The 23141-nt window shown below is 44.8% G+C and overlaps 1 protein-coding gene across 1 annotated transcript in view; it reads right to left on the bottom strand.

Moving 5' to 3' along the window:
* Positions 1-23141, bottom strand: part of UTP20 (UTP20 small subunit processome component) — a 95669-nt gene that overhangs the window by 60456 nt on the left and 12072 nt on the right. The window contains exons 8-20 of the mRNA XM_072655707.1: positions 21945-22100; positions 21257-21403; positions 21044-21178; positions 19559-19636; positions 18179-18357; positions 12628-12783; positions 12174-12262; positions 11239-11344; positions 9163-9313; positions 8501-8563; positions 7928-8086; positions 4266-4342; positions 748-827 (exon numbers count right to left, since the gene is read on the bottom strand). Coding sequence (XP_072511808.1) covers positions 748-827; positions 4266-4342; positions 7928-8086; positions 8501-8563; positions 9163-9313; positions 11239-11344; positions 12174-12262; positions 12628-12783; positions 18179-18357; positions 19559-19636; positions 21044-21178; positions 21257-21403; positions 21945-22100 — 1576 coding nt within the window. The remainder of the gene's footprint in view (positions 1-747; positions 828-4265; positions 4343-7927; positions 8087-8500; positions 8564-9162; positions 9314-11238; positions 11345-12173; positions 12263-12627; positions 12784-18178; positions 18358-19558; positions 19637-21043; positions 21179-21256; positions 21404-21944; positions 22101-23141) is intronic.

Raw genomic sequence — 23141 nt, 5'->3', positions numbered from 1 at the left:
ATATTGTTGTTTAGTAAGAAACAGATAAAGAGAATTTAGAACGACAATGGAAACGTGAATCAGGGGACACAAAACAAAAATTCAGAAGAACAACAGACACAATTACTGCAACACTGAGAGGAAGCTGAACTCAGAGTAACAGTCAGAGTCAATACCTGTTCCAATGAAAGATCAAGAAACAAACTTCCCTGCTCTGGATAAGGGGTTGAGAAGACCTTGCCTGCACACCGCAGATCACTGGTGCTGGCTGATTCTGCTTCACCATTCCCTTTGTTACAAAGGAGAGTCGTATTTGGGGAAGGATGTAATATAGGCAAAGGTTTGTGGTTTAAAAAAAGGGGGCACCAATAAAGCTGAAGAAAACACAATTCTCAATTAGTAGTACGAGAAGCAGCCAGGTGACGTGTGAAAGCAGCGTATGGTGGAAAGAGCTTTGCATTTGGAGCTGGGGACCAGAGTTCAGACTCAAGCTGATACTCACTACCTCTGTAAGTCACTTAAAGAGAGACCTCTCAGTCTGTTTTTTCATTTATAAAGGGAGACTCCTGGACTAGGTGATACCTGAAGCCCCTTTTCCGCCCTAAATCGATGATCCTAAGATCCTACGTGATCATGAGGTAACTTCTAACACAGCGAAAGAAAGCATTTCCTAAGAAGCAAACAAAGCTAACAAAGAGAATATAAAATACTGCCTAAATCCATGAAAACTACCAACTTTCAGCAACCACCCAAAATAACGTTACCCACCAGCACGTGCAGCAGCTCTCTCTAAATGCTCATAGTAGACTTTCCAGAATGCTTTGTTTTCCATTTCATTGGCATGGGAACTAAGAAACAAAACAATAAGGTTAGACAATAACATTAGCCTACTGCAAGGAAAGGACTCCCAGAATTATAAGATGAGACTAAGGTTTGGCAGACAATGGGGAGAAGGAAGTTGTCCAGTATCAAGAGGAAAAAAAGTAGGTAGGTATCATTTAAAATGGAAACCTAACAACTTTAACCTTGGTGGGGATTCTCCCCTAGGTTCAAATACACACAGCCCAGGTGAAAGAAAAACTCAATGCTTTCTGGCCTGCGGTGGGAGCAAGATCCTAATCACCTGCCCCTCACTGCCAAGCTAGGGTAGTTCTTCCATACAAAGATACTGAAAGTGACCTCAGGATTTGACTGGCTCCTGATACTAAAGATCTGCACTGCCCTGGTACAGCACAGACCTCAGGCTCTAGGCTAGCAGTGTGACCACCTCTGGTAAGCACATCCAGCTACATCATCCCTTCTGCACTCTCAGCAGCTTCCCGTGGCCCATGCTAATGACTGAGTGAATTATAATTGTATCCTTTTGTTCCAGTTTTGGACCCAAAGTACCAGCAGCCTACGTGGTCAGGCCTGAGCCATTACACAAGTGATATAAACACCCTCCATTCTTATGAAGCACACCCTTCAAATGTAAGAACAGGAAAGACGCCGCCTGTCATCAATACTCCAGACTCAACAGGCCAAAAGCCAGATAACTTAAAAGAACTTGGCACTTGGAGGCAGAAAATGAGCTAGCTCACCTATTGGAAGGTCCTATAACTGCCTCAGAATCTTTCTGCTTTCCATAGTCATCCATTTAGGAAAGAATTAAAGCTCGTTTAACATGTATGTACAAAAATAAAATAGAGCAGAGAAATAAATTCTGCTCAATCAAAAATGACTAGTTCCGTAAGCCTTAAACCACTGTATTAATGCAAAACCTGGTATAATGATCTCACCAAAATCTACTTCAGTTGTCAACATTTTCTGAAAAGTGATTATGTAACATACTTTATGAGAACAAAAACTCTCACTCACTACATCCCCAGGGCTTCTTTCCTTTACTGCACAGATGGGAGTACTGTGGGTGAGGGACTACTGCCCTCACTGCTGCTCTCAGATACTCTTTCTCCCTGAATTCCTTTTCCTTTCTTTACAGAACAGAAACCTTCTGGGAATTAGTGGGGAGGGGATGAGGGCTGGGACACAGAAATTAACAGGATAGAAAAATAACAATAGGAGCTAACATTCATACGGCTGAGAAGGCTTGCAAGAGCTTTACATGCTTCCTCATTTGATCCTCCTAACCACCCTGATAAGAGAGGTGCTATTACTGTCCCCATTTTACAATGGAGGAAACTGACACTGATTTGCCCAGGGTCATTCAAGGTAACTTTTTTTTTTAAAAAAAAGGGACTTTATGCTCTGATGAAAGGCAGTACAGGTGGCTTCCTACAAGGCTGAAGTTTCTTTTTTTGATGTTTATCTAAGTCTGGTTTTAAATAGCTATGAATCAGTCTGTAATTTGGGTCAAGGGTCATGTCCCCAGATGCAAACCATGGGGCCGTCTGTCAAATACTTCAACACATGATTTCATTAGTGGAGTTTCTCCCTCAGTCCCAAGCATCTGACACTGTTATCTGATTGTTCAGCACTTTCTTGGGACATTCTCTGTGCCGGGTGCTGTGCTTGGCTTGCGGTTGAGCTGGGTAAGGATGAGATGTCCTCATTGTCTTGGCAGCCAGCTGACACGTAAGACTTGGGGGCTGTCACCTTGTTTCTGTTTGACTGCCTTGATGACCAGCATTTCCATGTAACTGATTTCCTCTGTGGGTCTATGCATTTTAGTTCCTCCACTGACAAAAACCTGACTGTGGGAAAGGGGTCTGCAGGCTCAGCAGACTGACTGTTCAGGGGGTGCAGGATGGAAACAAGGCAAAGAGATCCTGCCCCATCTGTCAGTGGAGAACTTGTCAGAGCTTGGGATCCAACAATCAGAGAGCCTGGGGGTGGTCCCCTCCACACACCCCACAATGAGTCTTGGGAGATAGATGCCAAAGGGTCGCTCCTCTGGAGTTTGCGATACTGTGTCCATCACCACCTTGGGAGGCCCTAAGTCCTTTAAGAGATCAAGCACCTCCTTCTGCGGCAGGCCACTCCTGGTCCCCCCCAGCTGCCAGTACTTGCCTCGGCCCGCCAAGGCACCTTCGCATTGCCATGTGAGTGCCTATTCACATTTCTGGGACATGCCTACACATGGACATGTTCTCCCTTCCTGTGGAATACGAGCTCCTTGAAGAGAGGAACTGCTTCATTTTGTCTGTGGATTAAATGCTACTCCCATGAGTCAGGCAGACCTGAGTTCAAATCCTGCCTCTCACACTTACATGGTACTGCCTGCCTCAGTTTCCAAAATGGGGATATAATGGCACTACCCAACTGGGGCTGTTGGGAGGATCAATTGAGTTGACATCTGTACAGTGCCTGGCACAGAGTGTTCTAGAAATGCTGATTCCCTTCTCCCTTCTCCTCCTCCTCGAAGCACAGTGCATAGGAGACTGAGGACACTTAATATTAATGTCTGCTTCAATGATTATTACCCCCATTTTACAGATGAGAACACTGAGACTCAGAGAGATTAGCTGACACACCCAGCAATACTACACTAAGCAGAGGGAGGACCCATAGTCATGTCTTGCTTCGCCAAGACATACCTCTTCTCTCAAAATGGGGCAAATTCACTTGCAAATAGGCTGATTTCTGCACCTGAAACTTCAGAGAAAGAGGTTTTTAAAATTCATTTGGGCTGTTGTTAAAATTCTTTACCTTGTAATATTTTTGAAAGATGCTCTTTAGAAAACAAAAGACCTTTTCAGAACCAGCACTGTATCTGGAGTGAGAGAACCATGGGGGAGAAGTCTTGGCTCTGAGATCTCAAGGTCTCTGGCATACTTCTTCACCTCCAAACAAATCAGACCTCTACAGTATGCTATGCCTCTGAGTCTAAAGGACAAAGGGTTGAGCTCACAGGGAGACATGAGTTCAAATTCTCCATGAGACAGTCACTCAACCCCTCTCAACCTCAGTTTCCTCATCTGTAAAATGTGGATAACAACAGTTCCCACCTCCCAGGATTGTCGAGACAAGAAAATATTTGCAAAGGGCTTTCTGTATCAATGCTAGCTTATTATTATCCTAGCCCCTCCTGTCATCACCCAGTTAATCTACCAGTGACCATTTATTTTCAAGCACTGTGTAAGAGTGACTTGAACCCAAGGCACCTAACCAAACATGCTGGGCAATAGTCACTCTTCCAGATAGAGCTGCCTTTTTCTTTGCAAGTCCCATCAGTCTTGGTCTTACACCTTCGGCATCAACATGAGCACACCAACGAACTGAGTTCTTCCTGCTGCCCCCTTTTCAAAGCCATTCCATATTCATTATTCCCCCAGACATCCCACACTCACGTGATGAGTTCAATAATGGGATCCCAGAGAGCGCTGAAGTTAATATACAGCATGCTCAGCAGGTAACGGAGCGGGACCTGATAACAAACAGAAGGAAGGTCTAAATGGACGCTGAGGTGAACAGAGAAGAAATCCAGAAACATTTGAAAATGAAAACTAAATGTTTAAATTTCCATGTTTCCCTTTATCTTGAATGCTAAATTTTGATACTGCTGAATCTCACCACCAATACTTTAGAAAACCAAGTTTCAAACCTAATGTGCTAATTTTTCTTTCAAGAGAAAAAGCCACAGTAGAAGGTACTGCAGGGCTCTGATGCACCTTGAGGATAAAGATGCTTGCCTATAGAACATTCTCCCACAGTTCAGAATTCCAAATGTAACTACTGTCAGTTTGAGGAGGGGAGGGGAAGACAAAGGTCAGGACCTGGGAGTTGATCAGTGTGGGGCGCACCCGCTCAAATGCATCCTGGCAGTTCTACTGAAATCTTCCAGAACTGACAGTCTGACACACAGACTGCCAAAGAGAATTCAGTTACAGAGCACTTGATGAGCACCTGGCACTATGTCCTAGGCCCTGCGCTCAGCACCAGGGACAGAGACGCGACAGAGATACAATCCAAGCCTGTCTTGGCTCTGACCCCAGCCCTCTAACCACTACCATGGAAAAGAGAGATAGAAAGATGAGACAAAAAGAAAGATACAGATGGGACAAACAGGCACATAGTGAACAAAGATAATGCGACTGAGGGCAGAACAGAGAGACAGCTGAAGGCAGATGATAGACACAGACTTGCTTATTTATGGATTTTTTTAAAGGAATTAATGAGGGACTTTCATTAAAAGGAGCAGCTAGATTTTCAGCAATACAAAGATCCCAGACAATTCTGAGGAATTTATGATGAAAAACGCTATCCATTTCCGAGGAAGAACTGAGGGAGCCTGAATGCAGATTGAAGCATATTTTTAACTCTACTACGGAAATGTTTTGTACGACTGCATATGTGTAATTTTTACCAAACTGCTTGCCTTCTCAATGATGGAATGGGGGAAGGAGGGCAGAAAAGAATCTGGAACTCGAAACTGTAAACAATAAAAGTTAAAAATTGTAAATGTATTTGGGAAAAAATAAACAATTTAAAAATGCTGAAAGAGGAGGGGTGGGCATCTAGATAGCACAGTGGACAGAGGGCAAGACTGGAGTCAGGAAGACCTGAGTTCAAATCTACCTCAGATACTGTGTGACCCTGGACAAGTTACTTCACCCTATCGGCCTCAGTTCCTCATCTACAAAATGAGCTTCAGAAGGAAATGGCAAACCTCGCTAGTACCTGCCAAGAAAACCCCACAAGCAGGCACAGAGAGTCAGACGCTACTGAAGTCCGAACAACCAACGACGAAAAGGTCACCTTCGGGTACAAACGTTGCACCATGCTGGATAAGCAGATTCACTCCGCATGTACAAGTCTAAATTCTGGGTGATCAGCAAACAATGTGAGACATGGAAATGAAAGTGCTTAGAAAAATGCAGCCAACACAGGTCAGGACTTGGGACTTCCCCAAACTAGGAAACAAGCTTTCTAGCTCCCCAAGGAATGACTACAGCACCCCTAGTAATAAAACAGGGGCCAAGTATAGGCACCATGACCATAACTCTATAAATTCTCTGACTTGGTCCTGAGATAAGCAAATGAAGAAGGAATAATGACTGGCTTCCCAGGCCTCCAGCCCAGGTGTCTTGCGTGTTTGCTTTACTTGTCCTCAGGCCTAATCTGGCTTCAAGGCTCCCCCTCTTCTCCTTCCAAGAAAATGGTGGTTTCCTGGGGGTGGAGCTGCTGCCCCCTTTGCCCTCAGATCTCCATAAGGGCCTGGCAGGCAGGAGGAGCTTAATAAATGTTTGCTGAACTGAGAACCCTGCCAGTCACTAATGCCATCCCTTCCCTCCCGCTCACCACAAGAATTTTATTCAGGTAGTCACCAAGGGCCTCCCACCTATGGCCAAGCATTAAGAATATGAACTCACACAAAAAGGAAATGACCCTCCACCCGAGGAGCACCCAACCAACCGGGAAGAGATAACAGGAACCGAGATATCTGAGCCCACGCAGAAAAATACAAGGTGGAAAACAAGGTGGTTCAACGTAAGCAAGGGAGAGAGGGAGAAGGCAAAGAATTGGGGGCCTGGAAAAGCTTCAAGCTGAATCTTAAAGGGAAAGATTCTTCTTCCACTCTGCCTCTCTCTCTGGTCTTTGCCTGTCCACTTGCTCAGCCCCATCTGCTTGGCAGCACAGTGTTGTCCCCACTCCCTCCCAGTGACCCTAGATGGCACCCACAGAACACCAGTCCCACAAAGGCCGTTCCACACTGGGAAGTCTCCCAGGCTTGGGACCCGGAATGGCCAGCCCCGTGTGTCTGTTGTCTAAGGACTGGCCCAGGGAAGGCATGGGGCTCATTCTCACCCATTATCCCCAGCCATCTGGTCTCACAATCACAAAGCCAATCATCATGGAAAATGGGGCTGGTCCAAAGGTTGGCCACAGCCATGTACGCCTGCAGTCAGTCTTTGTGGGATGCCTGCTACATGCCAATGCACCCCTTCCACTGACTCCTAGGTTGAGGAAACCTGAGGTCCCCCACAGTACCCCCAATGACTGTGCTGCATTCAAAAACACTCCCCAAAGCCACTAACATATTTACAGCAACACTTGTGATGGTAAGAAAGAACTGGAAACAAGGTAGATGCCCACCTACAGGGTAAAGCTAGACCAGTGGTAGCATGTGAATGTCATGGAACCTCCCTAAGCCATAAGAAACCATAAATGAGATAAGACAAAGAATCATGGGAAGATTCTTGTGAACTGATACAAAGTGAAGCAGGAGAACCAGGAAACTGTAACAAACACAGCTACAACAATGTGAACAACCATCGAAACTGAACCATCCTTGCACCAAAGAAGGTATGAGGAGGTACCTCGGGGGGGGCCACAGGGGTGCCGTACTTCATGCAGTGTCTGACTTTTTGGATGTGTCTTGATTTTACTAAATTATTTTTAATTCTTTCTTGGAAGGGATCAGTGTCTGGTAGGCAAAGGAGGGGAGAAGGCAGATATTGTGGGAAATGTAGGGTATGTAAAAAATAGGTATCAATAAAAAGCTTATTCAAAAAAAAACTTGAACTAGCTAATGCTCCAAATAAAAGTGAGTAAACAGAAGTAGGACTTTCAGAAGCACTTCCATCTTTCTAAAGACCTGATTCATTTTCCTGGTCTGGGTACGTCCCTGTGTCACTGAGCAGTTTCTGCAGCCCCACTTCTCAGACTGCAAATGAATCCTCTCCACCCTAAAGAGGCTGGTCCTCAGACAACAGGCCAGGCCAGCCCAGTCAGGAAGGCCTCTGGCATGGCAGAATCTTGCCAGGGCTGAGCTCCCTCCCTGCGCAGGGCAGCACCATTACAGGAGTAAGCAGTGGGAAGGAAGCAGGTGAGGGACAGAGAGGTGGGAAGGTTGGGGGGGGGCGGGGGGGGAGGCAGACAAGTCCCAGGGATGCACAGTTCTTCCAGAAGCTTCAGGCCAAAGAGGGCAAGTTACAGTTTCTGTTTCTACATCAGTCAGTGTCCAGTTCTCAGGCTGTAGGTATGAACACTACAAAGACACTGAAATTACCTCATGTAAAGGTCCATTAGGAATGGACACCTGGACCAAGTCATGCCTCAGCTTTCTCAAGTGCAGAAGCTTCTCCCGATAATCGTTCACGGTTGCTGGCACAAGTTCAGCTTGTAGCAATGTGGCAAAGATGGACTGGTGTTGCCCTATCCCATCATCCTACGCAAAAACAAATTTATATTAAATGTTAAGAAGTAGTATAACAACAGTCTGAGTGATGTAAAAATAAGATAGCTATAAAATTTTTTTATATTTATTGAAAAAGTGATATTGACATTGTGATCTCCCAATGCAGTCTGTATTCAAAAAAAGAAGGAAAGGCTAATCCTCATTATTCCCATTCACATCATAGGATTTAGAGCTGGCCCACACCTTCATCTCAGAGAGGGAAGGCAACAGAGGTCATTCGAGGACACACAGGTCACCTAAACAATTAGGTCTGGGCCACTGACTCCAGCTCCAGCGCTATGTTACAGGGGGTAACCCGATCCTGTCATGAATAAGTGGCAAGTAAAGAAAAGGGAAATAATAGCCCAGAGCCACCCAAATCACCAGGAAAAGACGCTCCAATACCTCCATCGCTTCAGGAAGCTGCACCTTAAAGTGGTTCAGGATTCTTATCGTCAGAAGGCGAATCTGATCAAAAGGAAGGAAAAAAAAACAAACCCCAAGGTCAGCTCTAACTTTAAGTAGTTTACAGCAAACAGCACAGAAGCTGCTGGAGGGCAGGCCTGTTTGATGCCAGTGCCTGGCAGAGCTGGCACAAAGGGACACGTAACAGTAACTTCATTGTTCACACTCAGCACCAAAGAAGGAAACTGCCTGGAGCTCAGGTGACCCTACATCTGCCTTTCGGGCAGCTCTGACTGTAGAGGAGGGACAGCAGGAGAGGCTGTCAGTTCAGCTCTACCCAGGAAGGCATGATGCTTGGCGACTTCTGGGGAAACTGGCCAGATGAACAAAGAATGGACTTCCCTCCCACTCCTTAATGGCACTCAACTACCCTGTTCCTGGCCCCCATCCGACTCAACATCCTCTACAACTTTTAAAGCTTCTCTGTCTCTGCCTTCTTTAAATTCATGGAGCAGACAGGAGAGACGCCAAATGCTCTCAGGTATTCCTGGCTGCAAGCCTAGCACCCTCGGCACGAGACCCCCAGGGGTGAGGAACCAAATGCACCACATAAAGAAATTCACACAAATCCAGACTGAGGAAACACAGCAACGTAAAATTACCTTAGACACGCCAGTCGAGATATTTGTGTGCAGGCTGACAAATAAGCTCATTAAAGTCTCCTCAGTTAACGGTTCTTTACAGCCAAACAAGGACAGTCGCTGATAATACAGGTCAGCCAGCAGCAGGACAGAAGGCTCCTCTGGGAGCATCCTGAAATGAGAGTGCTATTCAAGCACCTTCTCCATCAAGCACAAAGCTGTCCCGTTGGGGCCCCCATGGTAGATAACGATAACCAAAGATAACAAAAATGTAGAAACAAATTCAGTCGTCAGATGAAGGCTTTCCTCTGACACTTATAACCAGAGTCCTGGTAATTCTGAGCTGAGGGAAACCTTCCAGGTCACACAGTCTATCTGCCCACAGCTCAACAGGCAGGTGCTATTTGTTAAGGGAACTGGGCCCTACCCTCAGGAGTTTCCATTCCACTCAGAGGAATTGAGAACATTCAAACCTAGAGAAGGTATAAAAGTGCTCCCCATCACCCAGCTAGGGAGGGACAAACCCAAGGCCTCATCCCTCCCTCCCCACTCAGCGCTGTTTCCACCAAGTCACACAGACTCGTTTAAAGAGAACCCGCAAAAAGTGAGGACACTAATGCCTTGCTGGTGGAGAGAACTGGTCCAACCATTCTGGAGAACAATTTGGAACTATGCCCAAAGGGCTAGAACACTTGGACCCAGCGATACCACTACTAGATCTGCATCAAAACGAAATCAAAGAAAAGGGAAAAGGAGCCACGTGTACCAAAATACAGCAGTTCTTTTTGTGATGGCAAAGAACTGGAACCTGAGGGGATGCCCCTCAACTGGGGAACAACTGAACAAGCTGTGCTATGTGATTGTGATGGAACACTATTGTGCTGCAAGAAATGAGGGGGATGCTTCCAGAAAAACTGGAGAAGACTTCTATGAACTGCTGCAAAGTGAAGGAGGCAGAATCAGAACAGTGCACAGTGACAGCACTGTGATACAATGACCAACTGTGAAGGGCTTCGCTATTCTCAGCTATACAACGATCCAAACCAATCTCAAAAAACTCATGGTGAAAAATGATGTCCGCTCCCAGAGAGAACTGATGGAATCTGAATGCAGATCAAAGCACATTTTTTAACCTTATTTTTCTTGCTTTATAAAAAAATTTGGCAACATGGAAATACGTTTTGTGTGACTTTATGTGTATATTGATATCACACTACTTGCCTTCTTAATGGGAAGGGGAGAGGCTGGAGGGAAAGAATTAGGAAATCAAAATGTTTAAAAATGAATGTTAAAATAAAGTCTAATTATAATAAAAGACCCACTGGATGTTTTCTGAATCTCTTGCTGATCTCCAAAAGGCATTTGAAAGATATACAGAGAAAAAACCCTATTAAACTAATTCAAGATCTTTTCTTTAACTCATTGTATATGGACATTATTTCTCTCAGGCAGGGACAAACTGTTGCATGAAATATCGTGTTGTATTACAGGGATGTCCTCAAATAAAATTAACATGCCTACAAAAGGAGACACTCATTCACCGCAGAGGCCAAGTGGCAGACTGGATGGCCTCCAAGCCAGGAAGGCCTGGGTTCAGCATGACTTACATGGAAATGTGTTTGTATGATTACACATGAAACCTATGTCAAACTGCTTGCCTTCTCAATGAAAGGGGATGAGGAGAGAATTTGGAACTCAATATTTGGAAAAATGTTCAAATTGTTTTCACATGTAAAAATAAATATTAAATAAGACTTAATTTTTAAAAAAAAAAAGAAAAAAGCATCCCTTTTAAAGATAAGCAGGGACCAGAAAACCAGGAGAGCCTTCACTTTCTCCAATTCCTTTCCCCAAAGGCTATTAGATAGCACTGTGCATAGATAACTTGACTTGGAGCTGAGAAAAGCTGAGTTCAAATCCAATAACCTCTGTCTGTCTCAGTTTCCTCATCCATAAAATGGGGATGATAACAATACCTAATGCAGATAAAATAAGATTGTATTTTTTCTACACTTCACAAACAAATTCCTGTTGCTTCATCAATGCCCTTTCTTTGAGTTAAACCATGGAAAAGAGCCAAGAGATGATTTTACTTACTCTAACAGTTTCTTCACTCGCTCCACAGGAACCAAATGGAGAATTTCAGAGGACTCTTCTAAACTTAGCAGTGTACTGATTGCCTGGCACAGGACAAACAAGTCCCCTGCGGGGTTCAGAAAGCAAAAGTGACTTACTCATCAATTAAACAAACATCCCATCCACCCTCGAAGCTTATGTCAACCTCTGGGGGAAAAAAGTTAACTGTGAAATTTTAAATACATAATACCTAGCAGATAGCAGATGCTTAATAACTGTGTTCTAAAATGAAATAAGAAAACCTATCTATATGCCAAGAGTACAAGAGAAGAATGGGGAGGAAAAAGAAATCTGACATATCTCAAAAGGATATAAGTCCTTTTTTGCAGGGGAAGGGAGAGACAGTGCTCCAAGCAAAATGAGAGAAGATCTCTCAGTGTGGAATTAAGAGACCTGATTTTGAATCCTGCCCCAGATTCTCCCTAGCTATGGAACCCTGGGTGGATGTCTAGACCTCTCATAATAGCACCTACCTCCCAGGGTGGTCATTATAGGGAGTAAATGAGATCACGGAAGTCAAGCGCTCTATCAACCTGAGTTCTTATGGCTATTGTTGTTGGGAGAAGGAAGGGCTTGGCTTGGCAAAACTAGAATACTTTGGGAAGCTGGTTTCCTAGGAAGGAAGATGGCACAGACCCCCTTCTGGCCTTAAAATTGGTGCTTTGGGGCAAAGCCTTCCTTTTATTTTTCTGAATTCCTATTAATTCATAGAACCAGTGATCAATTCCTCTAATTCCTGCCTGCCTACTCAAATCCCCAGGGGTGGGGAGGGTGAAGTGACTGCCTACACAGACACAGACACACACGACATCACATCCATGCTTTCTTCCAGGTCTTCAGGACTCCCTGACCAAGCAGCACAGGAATTTCATAAGCAAAAGGGGAACGCCACCCACCTTTGCCAACACTTCCTTCATCAATGGCCTCAAAGGAGAAGTCTATGAATCTCATGACCAGAGGTATGATGTTCTCTCTCTCCATGGGTCTGCTCGTAAGGGGAAGGAGGGAGAAGAAACAGTATCAGTTTTAAACAGTCTGTTCACTGGATGGCACTCCCTGAAGGCAAGGATTATTTTATCTGTCTCCATATCCCCAGCATGATGCCTGACACACAGAAGGTGCTTAATAAATGCTTGCTGACTGCTAACCTAAGGAAGTAAAGGCCAGCACATTTCACTTTTGGTTCAAATGAAATTTTTCCTGAGAAGGGAAAGACTGAAACTTGTGATTCCATTAAAGCAGGGACCTCCCAGGGAAAAATCCCCCTCTTCAGATGCAGATCAGCAAGCCATCCACAAGCCTCTGTTTTCCTGTAATCCACCCAAGGGCCATCAAAGGCCCATCTCTTACCGAAGATGAGGCAGCACCACAAGCGCCGCCCAGGCACCAGAAAGAGAAGCAGCCTCTCTGTTTGGTGGTGACTGGATCAGGGATATGATGTGACCCAACACGGGCAGATGCTCCACCTCTCCACCAGTCCTGGTTTTCTTCTGTCGAGTACAGGGTCTGAGGGATAAAGAGACCAAGGGAATGAATGCACCTTAAAAACAGAAAACAGGAGCATGGCATCACCCCACCAAGGACCCACCCCCTCCCCAAGCCCCTCCCTGCTTCTTTTTTTTCACTGAATGAAAAGCAATGTGAGGATGACAGACTGAGCACTTTCTCTGCTCTAACAAGTCAACCCCAGAAGGGACCCGAGGACCACCCCCCCTGCCCCCCACCGTTTTACAAGGTGAGAAAAATTAAGTGTCTCTCCATGGTCATAGAAAGTCAGAAGCAGGATCTGAATCTGTGTTCCTTCTACTGTACCATCTGTCTAGTGGCACACCCAGGAAGAGAAACTGAGGTCTCTCTTCCCACAGGCTCAGCCCAAAGAACACAAGGAAAGACATGGTCAAAACAGCCTGGTTTGCCAATGGAAAATAAGCAGAAAGGGGATGAATAAGAGGACATCCTTTAATAGCTTAGCACAACACTAAAACTTTAGGGACACCCTGTTTAGACTCACTAGGAGAGGTCACAGAGGCATAGCTTTGGTGGTGGGAAAGACCCCCGAATCCACCTGGTCCAAACCTTAATTTTCAAAAATGAAAAACCTAGATCAGGACTTTAAGCGACTTGCTTAAAAAGTGTTATAAAGACAAGTTTTGGATAGATGGTATCCTCTCTATGACAGGACCATGGGGGTGGGGGGAGGAACCTATTTTTACATCATTTTAAGATTTACTGACTTGCTTTCTTTTCACACAAACCCTCCCCAGTAAATACCCAGATAATGATACTCCACCCCCACCCCACCCTACCAAGTACAATTTCCAAGAAAGCTGTTTATCAATAATAAATAGGAAAAACAAAACATACAGAAAAGCAGGGGAATACTTATATTAACAGATACAAAGGGAAGTAAGCAAACGCAGATGAAAACGTTCAAACATCAGGACAGAAACGTAGAAGGAATGAAACTAAAGGCTGTGTCCTTAGAATGATCTAATTTGTCCCTGTAGAAGTCATAAGAACATACACTCCCCTCCCCACCATGCAGGGGGCGGTACTCCAGGTGCAAGGCATCACACAAACCATCAGACTCACTGATGGGCAGATCAGTTGTGAAGGGTTGCTTTTTTTCCTTTTTTATTCTTTATTATGGAGCAGAGGAGCAGATATACTGGGAAGTAAGGGTGATGCAGAAACAAGGCGGCAAAAGAACAACAACCAAAAAACCCCCAAACCTCTTAGAAACAGACAGAAAGGAGGGATGTGTCCCTGAACTCAGATGTGACTGACACTGACCACTGCAACTGACCTGTGGCCTTTCCTTGCAGCCTTTGTTTGCACTTCCACTGACCACATAAACCATCCTTCTAATTCTGCTTTATTTCTTCTGAACCTGCCCATGGGCCTCACTGTCACTACAAGGCAGAAATCAGCCCCAGTAAAATCTCCATCCCACCGGCCCTCCAAGACATGAGGCTGCAGATCATCTCCCATGCCAGTCTAAAAGAGGCTAGCCTGAATAGCATGTAATTAAAAGAACCTTAGCCCTGGTGTGTATATAAGTACCATCTGTTCACAAGACTGTAATGTAATCGACACATCTGACTACACTGGGTGGTTTTGCTGAACTGTTCTCCTTTGTTAAACTACAGGAGGCTTGTGGGGGTAGGAGCAGTATCAGAAGGGATACCCAGAAATGTCTAAAAGGGAAAAGCAAAAGGCATCAATAAAATCTTTAAAATAAAATAGGCTGCTTATCTCAAACTGGAGAACCCAGGACTGTCAATTTTAGTGTTTGGTAGTGCTGTGCCCATCTCACTGTTACGAACAGGAACTGAAAGACAGATTCTAGAACTGGCACCAAAACTACCTCAAGGCCAAAGGCTGTAGAAAAGTTTGGGATGTGAGTTCAAATCCTAGCTCTTGCCACTTGCTACTTCTATAACTGGCAAGCTTCAGCCTCCTTGCCCATCTGGGAAATGAAAGGGCTGGACTGGGCCTGGTTCTAACCATATCAGTTCCTCCAGGGCTGTTGGTATCTGCCTTCAGAGACAGCAAAGAAAAACGCAATGAAAAAGCGGATGACATAGTAATACCATTACTAACAATAACAACCAGCACTTAGGTAGCACTCTGTTTTGCAAAACCACATAATGAATACTCATTTAAATTGATTTTCCCAACAACCTAAGGTGCTAAGATGAGCCTCATTTTATAGATGAGGGAATTCAGTCGAAGAGAAGTAAGGCGACCTTTGTTTTGTGCATCTGTCCAGGCTCGGCCACACAGCCTTCTGAAGTGACATTCCAGAACACTCATTAACTTTGATTAACATAGGATCTCAGTAAGAGTTCCAGGTAAGACAAAGGCACAAAGGTTGCCTTCCGGGAGTCCCTGGCAGCAACGCCCAGACCCACACTCAGGCTGAGATCTCTGTCTGATGAGCTGGGGGACAGAAGACCCCCACGGACATCCAGCCTCCCCAGAGTCCAGGGCACCCCCACCATGGTCAGACCAACGAGAAGAGAAACTTCAATCCAGTCACAGAGAACTGACACTCCGTGCCATTTGGGATCATCTACCACTGGCTGGGTTAACAGGCTTCCTCTTAAAATCCATGAAGAAAAAGTTCATTTCAATGGGGTAGTCCCGCTTTTCTGAAAAGCACAACTTAAATAAATGAGTGCCCTCTAAAGGAAGATCATGGATGGCTCTGCTATGTCTCTGCAATTCTGCCACCCACCACAACTCTCATGCAGTCCTTAATTTGGGTCTGGACTTCTCCAATGTGGAAATTTTCTCTCTCCATTAAAGATCAACAATTCATCTGTAACTCATGGTCTTTAAAGAAATTTCTGGACACTGAGAGCTCAGGTGACTTTGTCAAGGGACCATAGCTGGGACAGACTAGAGGCAGAATCTGAACCCAAGGTTCATGACACCAAGGCCTGCCCTCTACCTTCAAAAGTGCCTAATAAATGTGGGCAGAAGGGAGCTGAAGCAGCCCTCAACAATCAAACGACCAGTTCAGCAGTCATGTGCATAAATCCATTACTGGACACTTCGCATGGACCATTTCAGCAACAGTCCTCACTTCTCACATGGGATCACCAGTCTGTGGGCAAATCTTTCACCCTAAAAAGTGAATTTGTAACTGGGATGCCAATTTGCATCGCTCTAAATCATCAATCATAATGAGGGCCACTAAACATGTCATTAGCAAGGGGGAAACGTGTTGATTGGAGAAAAAGATCTGATAAGATAGTCTGTCTACCTGTTCTCTAATTGAGGAAGAAAATTCATAAGATCTTCATAAGATACACTGTCTTTAAGCCAAGACTAACAGAAATTCTAAAAATCCTCACAGAAGAAACAATGGATGACCAATCCCTTTATGCTCATAGTAATTACAAAGAAAAAAAAAACCCTATCCTCAAGTAAATATGCCAAGGCACATGACTTCCTTGTCACACTCTCCCTCCTTGGAGACTTTTAAATCCAAACCACAAGGGCATAGCAATGTCATGGAATACTATTGTGCTATAAGAAATGACGAATAGGCAAATTTCAGAAATACCTGGAGAGACTTATATGAACTGATGCTGAGTGAAACGTGCAGAACCAAGAAAACAATACACATAGTGACAGCCACCGCGTGGAGGACTGTTTTTGATAAGACTTAGTCCTCCACAACAAAGCAAGAACCTGAAACATTCCCAAAGGACCCTTGAGGCAAAATGCCATCCACATCCAGAAAGAACTATGGCGTCAGAACACACAAGGAAGCAGACTCTTTTCTCCTTTGTTGTGTTTGGTTTTGTTTAGTTTTACTCACGCTTTCTCCCATTCATTTTAATTCTTCTACGCAACATGACTAATGTAAAAATGTGTTTAATAAGAATGTACGTGTAGAGCCCATAAAAGATTGCAAGTTGTGTCAGGGAGAGAAGGAAGAGGGTGGAGAAAATTTAAAATTTATGGAAGTGATTGTTAAAAACTGAAAATAATTTTTTTTAAAAAAATGAAGGCTGAAAACTATATAAAATATATATATATGAATATATATATATAAATATATATAAATATATAAATATATATAAAAATATATATATATATATATATATATATATATATATATATATAAAATATATCATTAAACCCATCTTTAAAAAAAATTTCAAACCACAAGGTCAAATTGAACATCATTCAACAGTCTGGGAATAAGAAATGGCCTGAAATTTAGAAATAGAGCCAATTCTTCAAGGTCCTTAGTTAATCATCCATAGCAAGTGTTGAATCCTGGGCCAGCACAATGTCCCAACAGTCTCTGCTCCAAAAATATAAACCACAAACTAGAAAGTAAATTGGCTTGGGGGAAAAAGGGGAGTGTGGGGGGAGGTGAATCTTACTATATGTAAATGACAAAAGCAGATAGTCACTGGTTGTTTGGGAGTGACCAACTCAGGGCTTTCAGAACCACTTTTGCTCCTGGTAGATAATCCGCTAATCAGAGAAACTGGGCAGAACCTCAAGAGACTGTCATAAAGCCCAGGAGCTCTTCATCCTTTCTATACCATGGACCCCTTGGACCATCAGTCTGGGGAAGCTCACAAAGCCCTTTTCAGAATAATGGTTTTAAAATGAATAAAATAAAATGGACAGGACTATCAAGAAAGCCAATTCTACTAAAATACAGTTATCAATACATCAAAAAAAAAAAAATAGATCAAGAACCCCAGGCCTAGTCCCCCCTGAAGGTAAATGCTTTTTATCACAGCTATGACAAAGAGTCATCCAGCTTCTCCTTGGTGGAGGAATCTCCCCTCCTTTTCAGGGGGAGGAGGAAGGAGTAGGGGGTTACCCAGGTGCAGATGCTGTCAGACAAGTTTGCTATCTGGCTTTAATATTTTTTGCTGGGGGGAGGGGAAGTTACCCCAAAATGACTACGAGGTAAAAACAAAAGGCATAAACAGACACACATTCTCCATGTGCTAATACACAAAGTGCTCTCAATATTTCTGTACACGCGGGTCCTCTCCTGTCTCTGACCTCGAGTTATGTAGCTGGTGGGTCAAATGGCATCCACAGTGTAGTGACTTCTCTGGCCAAATTCTCAAATGTTTTCCACAATGACTGGGCCAATCCACTGTTTTCCCAGCAAGGCCCCAATTCCACTTAAAAAGACAAGGTTTTCCTTACTTCAGACCCGCAAGGGCCTCCCTGACATCCTCCCCCACCTTGCTCCAAGTTCTGCTGCCAGATGGCAGGCAAGAATGAACATAATCTCCCTTAATGAAAGCACAAATAACCAGATATTGAATGTTAAAAATCATGTGACTTCTGAGAAGCTTTTCATTTCCTTCAGTCATTACCAGGGAGGTCCAGACTCCAAAGAGCTACTCACCCCACAGGCCTTGCCTTGAAAGTCAAGGGGTACTTTTCAATGGCCATGGAGCCGATGGTGGGTGGAGGGGCTTTGTTCAGAATGAGCTTCGTCAGGATGGCCAAGGCCTCATCTCTGGCAGCATCATCATTGGTCAAGAAGCAGTTCTCAACATACTCCAAGAAAGTTGGCAGGAAAAACTGAAAGAAATCAAAATAAACCCCCAAAGGGGATCAGTTGGGGGACAGTGCTGAGGAACATTTATCTCCTTAGACTGTATGTAGCTCAAATCTCAACTCTGCCCTTATGCCCAGTATGGTTGGGGAGGTCCCTTAACCCCCCTGGGCCTCAGTTTCCTCCTCTGGGGCCTCTAAGATCTCTCAATGACTAAACTATGATCCTATGACCATTTTCACACTGTGCTAGCTAAACACCAAAAGGAATTCTGAAAACTCAGGCTAGCACTCCTCCATCTTCCCACTGGGATCCTGGACTCACCCTCTAGAACCATCCAGAACCAGATCTTCCTCAGATTTCCCAGCCCTGCCCTGCTCCCTGCTACTTTACAGGACCCTCTATGTGCTGGTTTCCCACGTTAGAACAGAAGTGACTTGAAGGCAAGAGCTATCCCACCTGTGTTCATATTCCCAGCACTTAGGACAACAGCTGGCATGTGATATCAGCCTAAAACGATCTGCTTTTAATAGCTGTCAGCTGGAGAGTCACCTTTACCCACTCTGCAAGGTCCAAGATGCCTCAGCTATGGATTAAGCACAGGGCTGGGAAATCTGCAGACTCAAGGCCTTTCACAGAATTTCCTCTGTGAAGTCTGAATTCAGTCAAAGGGCCCAACTTGAGGACCTAGAGGACCATATGTGGCCTCAAGGCTGCAGGTTCCCCAGCCCTGGCCTAGTATATAGTAGGCACTTAATAAATGCCCAGTGTTTGACTAACTAAAAGGCAGCCTGGTAACAAGCAAAGGGATAGCAGTGTCAGAAATCAGCCTAGTCAGGTCCCCTTCTCCCCACCACACGCCCTTCCTACGAACCATGAGTCCAAATTAGAGGCCTGACAAAGGCTTTCCATGAGACAGAGTGCGGGGAAGTGAGACTGCCGTTCAGACTAATACACTATGAACACCTCTGGTGTCTAAGGCAGAGGCTCTTCAACTTGTTTATGCTGGAAGCCCTTGGGCTATGCTCAACCTGATGAAGCCTATGGACTCCTCCTTAGAAAAATATTTACATCCATATAAAAACACTAGAGGCTTATTACAAAGGAAACCTAATGAGGAAAAAATAAAGGTGTCTCTTTTTTTCCATCCAAGTTCATGGGCCTCCTAAAATGTGTCTCTAGGCCCCATGTTAAGAGCACCTGCTCTGAACTTTGTACCCGGCTTACCTGTTCAAACTGTTTCATAGCAAACATCCCTCTGGAGAAATCAAAAATCAAATGTCTTTCAAATCCACTTTCAAAAGTCTGTGGAACATAAATAGAGAATTAGAGGTAAGAACGAAGTGCACGGGGCAAGCTCCCATGAATGACTATGGTAGAGGGTGGCATGCCATCTGACTGGTCCACCCAAGTGACTGATAACTGAATCCCACAGGAGAGTGGAAAGAACTATTCAAAGGAGCAGGATTCAAATCTCAGCTCAGCCAGAAAGTCTCTGTGTGAGCCCTGAAAAGTTGTTTCTCTCCTGCCTGGCCCAGGTTTCTCATCTAACTGATGACAGGGTTAATTATATGATCTGTGAGGTCTCTTTTGGCCTTCAGTCTCTGACCTGCTGACAGCAGGGAGGGGTAGCCATCTGCTGATGCCACAAAGGGGACTCTAAGGCCAACGGTTCTTAGGGAATTATGCCCTGCCCCATCTCCAGCAGTCAGTCTGGAAAAGCCTATGTGATCCCTTCTTGGAATCATGTGCTTTTAAATGCATAAAATAAAACACATGAAATTATATAGGAAATCAACTGTAGTGAAATCAAATTCTCAAAGTACTAAGAAAACAAGTTCACGGACCCCAGATTAGGAAGCCATGTTGTATGGCACTGGATATTCACCTACAGCCATAGAAAAGACCACATATAAAACCCTGGGCTCTGAGCCTCGAGACAAGGCCACAGAACATGGACACCAGGGTCCTATGCTTCTTCTGGCCGGACTCTGTCACTGCTGGTTTCCTGGTGCTTAAGCCATATCATCAGTGAGGGAATGGAGAAGATACAGACTGAGTCAGAAAAGGGTGGGTGGGAGGGCACTGGCACTGCTATGAACCCCAGAAAGTGAAAGGAGCCAACCTGACCAAAGGGTGCCTGACTGCCTGGCTGTACTCTGTCAACACCGTCAGGTCAGCCCACAGCCCTGGGGACCAACCTCCATTCCAGCCTGCTCTGGTCTATGTGAGAGGTGGGGAGAGCACCACCACTGAGCTCAGGGAGACCTGGCTTCATGCTCCAACTGGGTGCCCAAGTGACCTGACCTCTCAGAGCCACAGGCCCATAAGCCACTGAAGGGAAGCCCATGCACAGTAATGGAGGAAGTCCCCACAGATGAGATCACAGCCACATGTCACCACCAGCCAACAAAAGTGGCTGAGTTCATGGGACCCATCGGGGATACTATTCACAAGGCTTTTACAGAAGAAATGTGGACAAAAATGAAAGCTATTTGAAGCAGGGACTGAATCCTTTGTGTCATTCAGGTCTCACATGGTACCAAGGACATAGGAGACTCCCAAACATGGAAAGGGCACCCAAGTCTGAGTCAGAAGACCTCAGTTCAAATTCTCAGGTGCTTCATTTGCAAGACAAGGGACATCTCATGATCCTAGTCAGTGGCAGAACCTCCCTAGGCAGTCTCTGGCCCAGAATCCCCAGCCCATTACCTTTTCCACAATTTTCCGGATGAGGGTCTCTGACAAGGAAACATTTTCCCCCAAGGCCAATGCAGATATCACCTCAAGAAGGGCCTTACAGCAAGATGCGGAGAGACCAGGAATGTCAAATGTTTGCAATATTATCTGTAAGACCAAATAACAAATGAGGCCTGGCATCCGGGACCCCAAATGGCTCATCCACACACAGGGCTGGTGACTCACCGTACTCACTGCTTCAGGCTGTGCAATTTTGGAGCCACTGGCGTGTCTCACCAGGATGAGGTAGATTTGCAGCAGCTTTTCCATTTGGTCTGAACCATCCAAACTGGGAAGCCTGGACATTTTCTCCTGGAGCTCCAGGAGTGATTCCTGCCAAGGAGAGGGAAAGACAGAAGCTAACAGGCACTCCCCATTGGTCACAAGCTCTTTGCTTAGAAAAATCGATGTGAAGCAGGTAGCACAAGGCTTGGCACAGAGCAAGTGCTAAATAAATGTTTATTAAATTATTCCTGATTGATTGAGACACCCTCAAAACAGCCCTGTTTGCCACGCGTTTGGCATTAGAAAAATAAGATATACTGAACATTAGTTGGCATGACTGATGAAAATCACTACTACCCAAGGAGAGAACCCAGCACTTGTGTAGAATTCTCTTTTTGCTTGGCCCTGTGATTTCATCGGTGCAAGAAGTCCCTGATGAGGAAATTCCCTCCATCAACACTGACCCCAGCACTTACCTGAAATGTACAGTCTTAGAGCAAGCTGCCTGGGATTAATGACTTGTGCAAGGCCAGAAAGCAATGTGCCAGAGGCACAACCCAAACCCTGGTTCAAGGGCCTCCTCTGCATCCTATGCCAGTTCTCCTCAAATATTAATGCATCACAGAATTCCTCCAAACCAAAGACTTACCTGCAAACATTCCCAAAACACTCCAAAATGGTCCTTGTAGACATAGGTGGCTGAAGACTTTACCATCTGCCTCAGGGCACTGGCCACCAGGTTCCATGGCAGCTGTGCTGTGGTCTCAGTAACTGGGCCAAGCTTCCTTAGAATTACCCTGATCGCCTGGGAGAAGCCAGGAGGAAGGTTACATTAATACTTTAGCCCTTGTCTCCAAAGTTTATAACACTCATCAATACTCAACAAAGGAGGCCAAAGCCATTCACAAATCTTATCCATAAATCTAATCTTAATCTTCACAAGAATCCTGGGAGGAAAGTGCTATTATGCCCATTTTGCAGAGGAAGGCACAGAGGCAGACAGTATTGTCTGTGGCCAGATTCACAAAGCTAGTAAGAATTTGAGGCTGGATTTGCACTCAGGCTTCCCTGATTCCAGGCCCAGTGCTCTATCCACTGCACCACCAGCTGCCTGCTTACAGCATGATGACGCTGTTCAATCATCTGGTCACATCTGACTCTCCAGAACCCCAGGGACCACAGAACACTAGGTCCTTCTATCCTCCAACCCATCTGGCCAACCTCATGTTCCTTGCTTCCATGACACTATCTCTCCATCCCATCCTCTGCCATCCCCTTTTTCTTTTGCCTTCAATCTTTCCCAACATCAGAGGCTTTCCCAATGCATCCCCTCTTCTCTTTATCTGGTCAAATATTTAAGCTTCAGCTTCAGTACTGGACTTTCCGGTGAACAGCCTGAATTAATTTCTTTTAAGCATTGAATGATTTGATCTCCTTGCTGTCCAAGGGACTCTCAAAAGTCTCCACCAACACCACAGTTCAAAAGCATCAATTCTGTGTGCTCAATTTCCCTCATAATCCAACTCTCACAGTCATGCATTGCTACTTGAAAAAACCACAGCTTCAACTATATGAATCTCTGCCCACAGGGTAATGTCTCTGCTGTCCAGACTTGCCGTAGCTTTCCTTCCAAGGAGCAAGCATCTTCTAATTTCATGACTGCAGTCATCATTCACAGTGATCTTTGAGCCTAAGAATATAAAATCTGATGCTGCTTCTCTCTCTTCTTCGTTTGTCAGGAAGTGATGGGACCAGTTGCCAAGATGTTTTTTAACATAAAGCTTCAAAGTACACTCCAAACATGTTCCAAAACGTTCCAGCTTTGATGTTCATGTTTGAGGAATTG

The sequence above is a fragment of the Notamacropus eugenii genome, chromosome 3, assembly GCF_028372415.1.
Source record: "Notamacropus eugenii isolate mMacEug1 chromosome 3, mMacEug1.pri_v2, whole genome shotgun sequence".
NCBI classification, from domain to species: domain Eukaryota; kingdom Metazoa; phylum Chordata; class Mammalia; order Diprotodontia; family Macropodidae; genus Notamacropus; species Notamacropus eugenii.
This window is presented reverse-complemented; position numbering and strand designations above follow the sequence as displayed.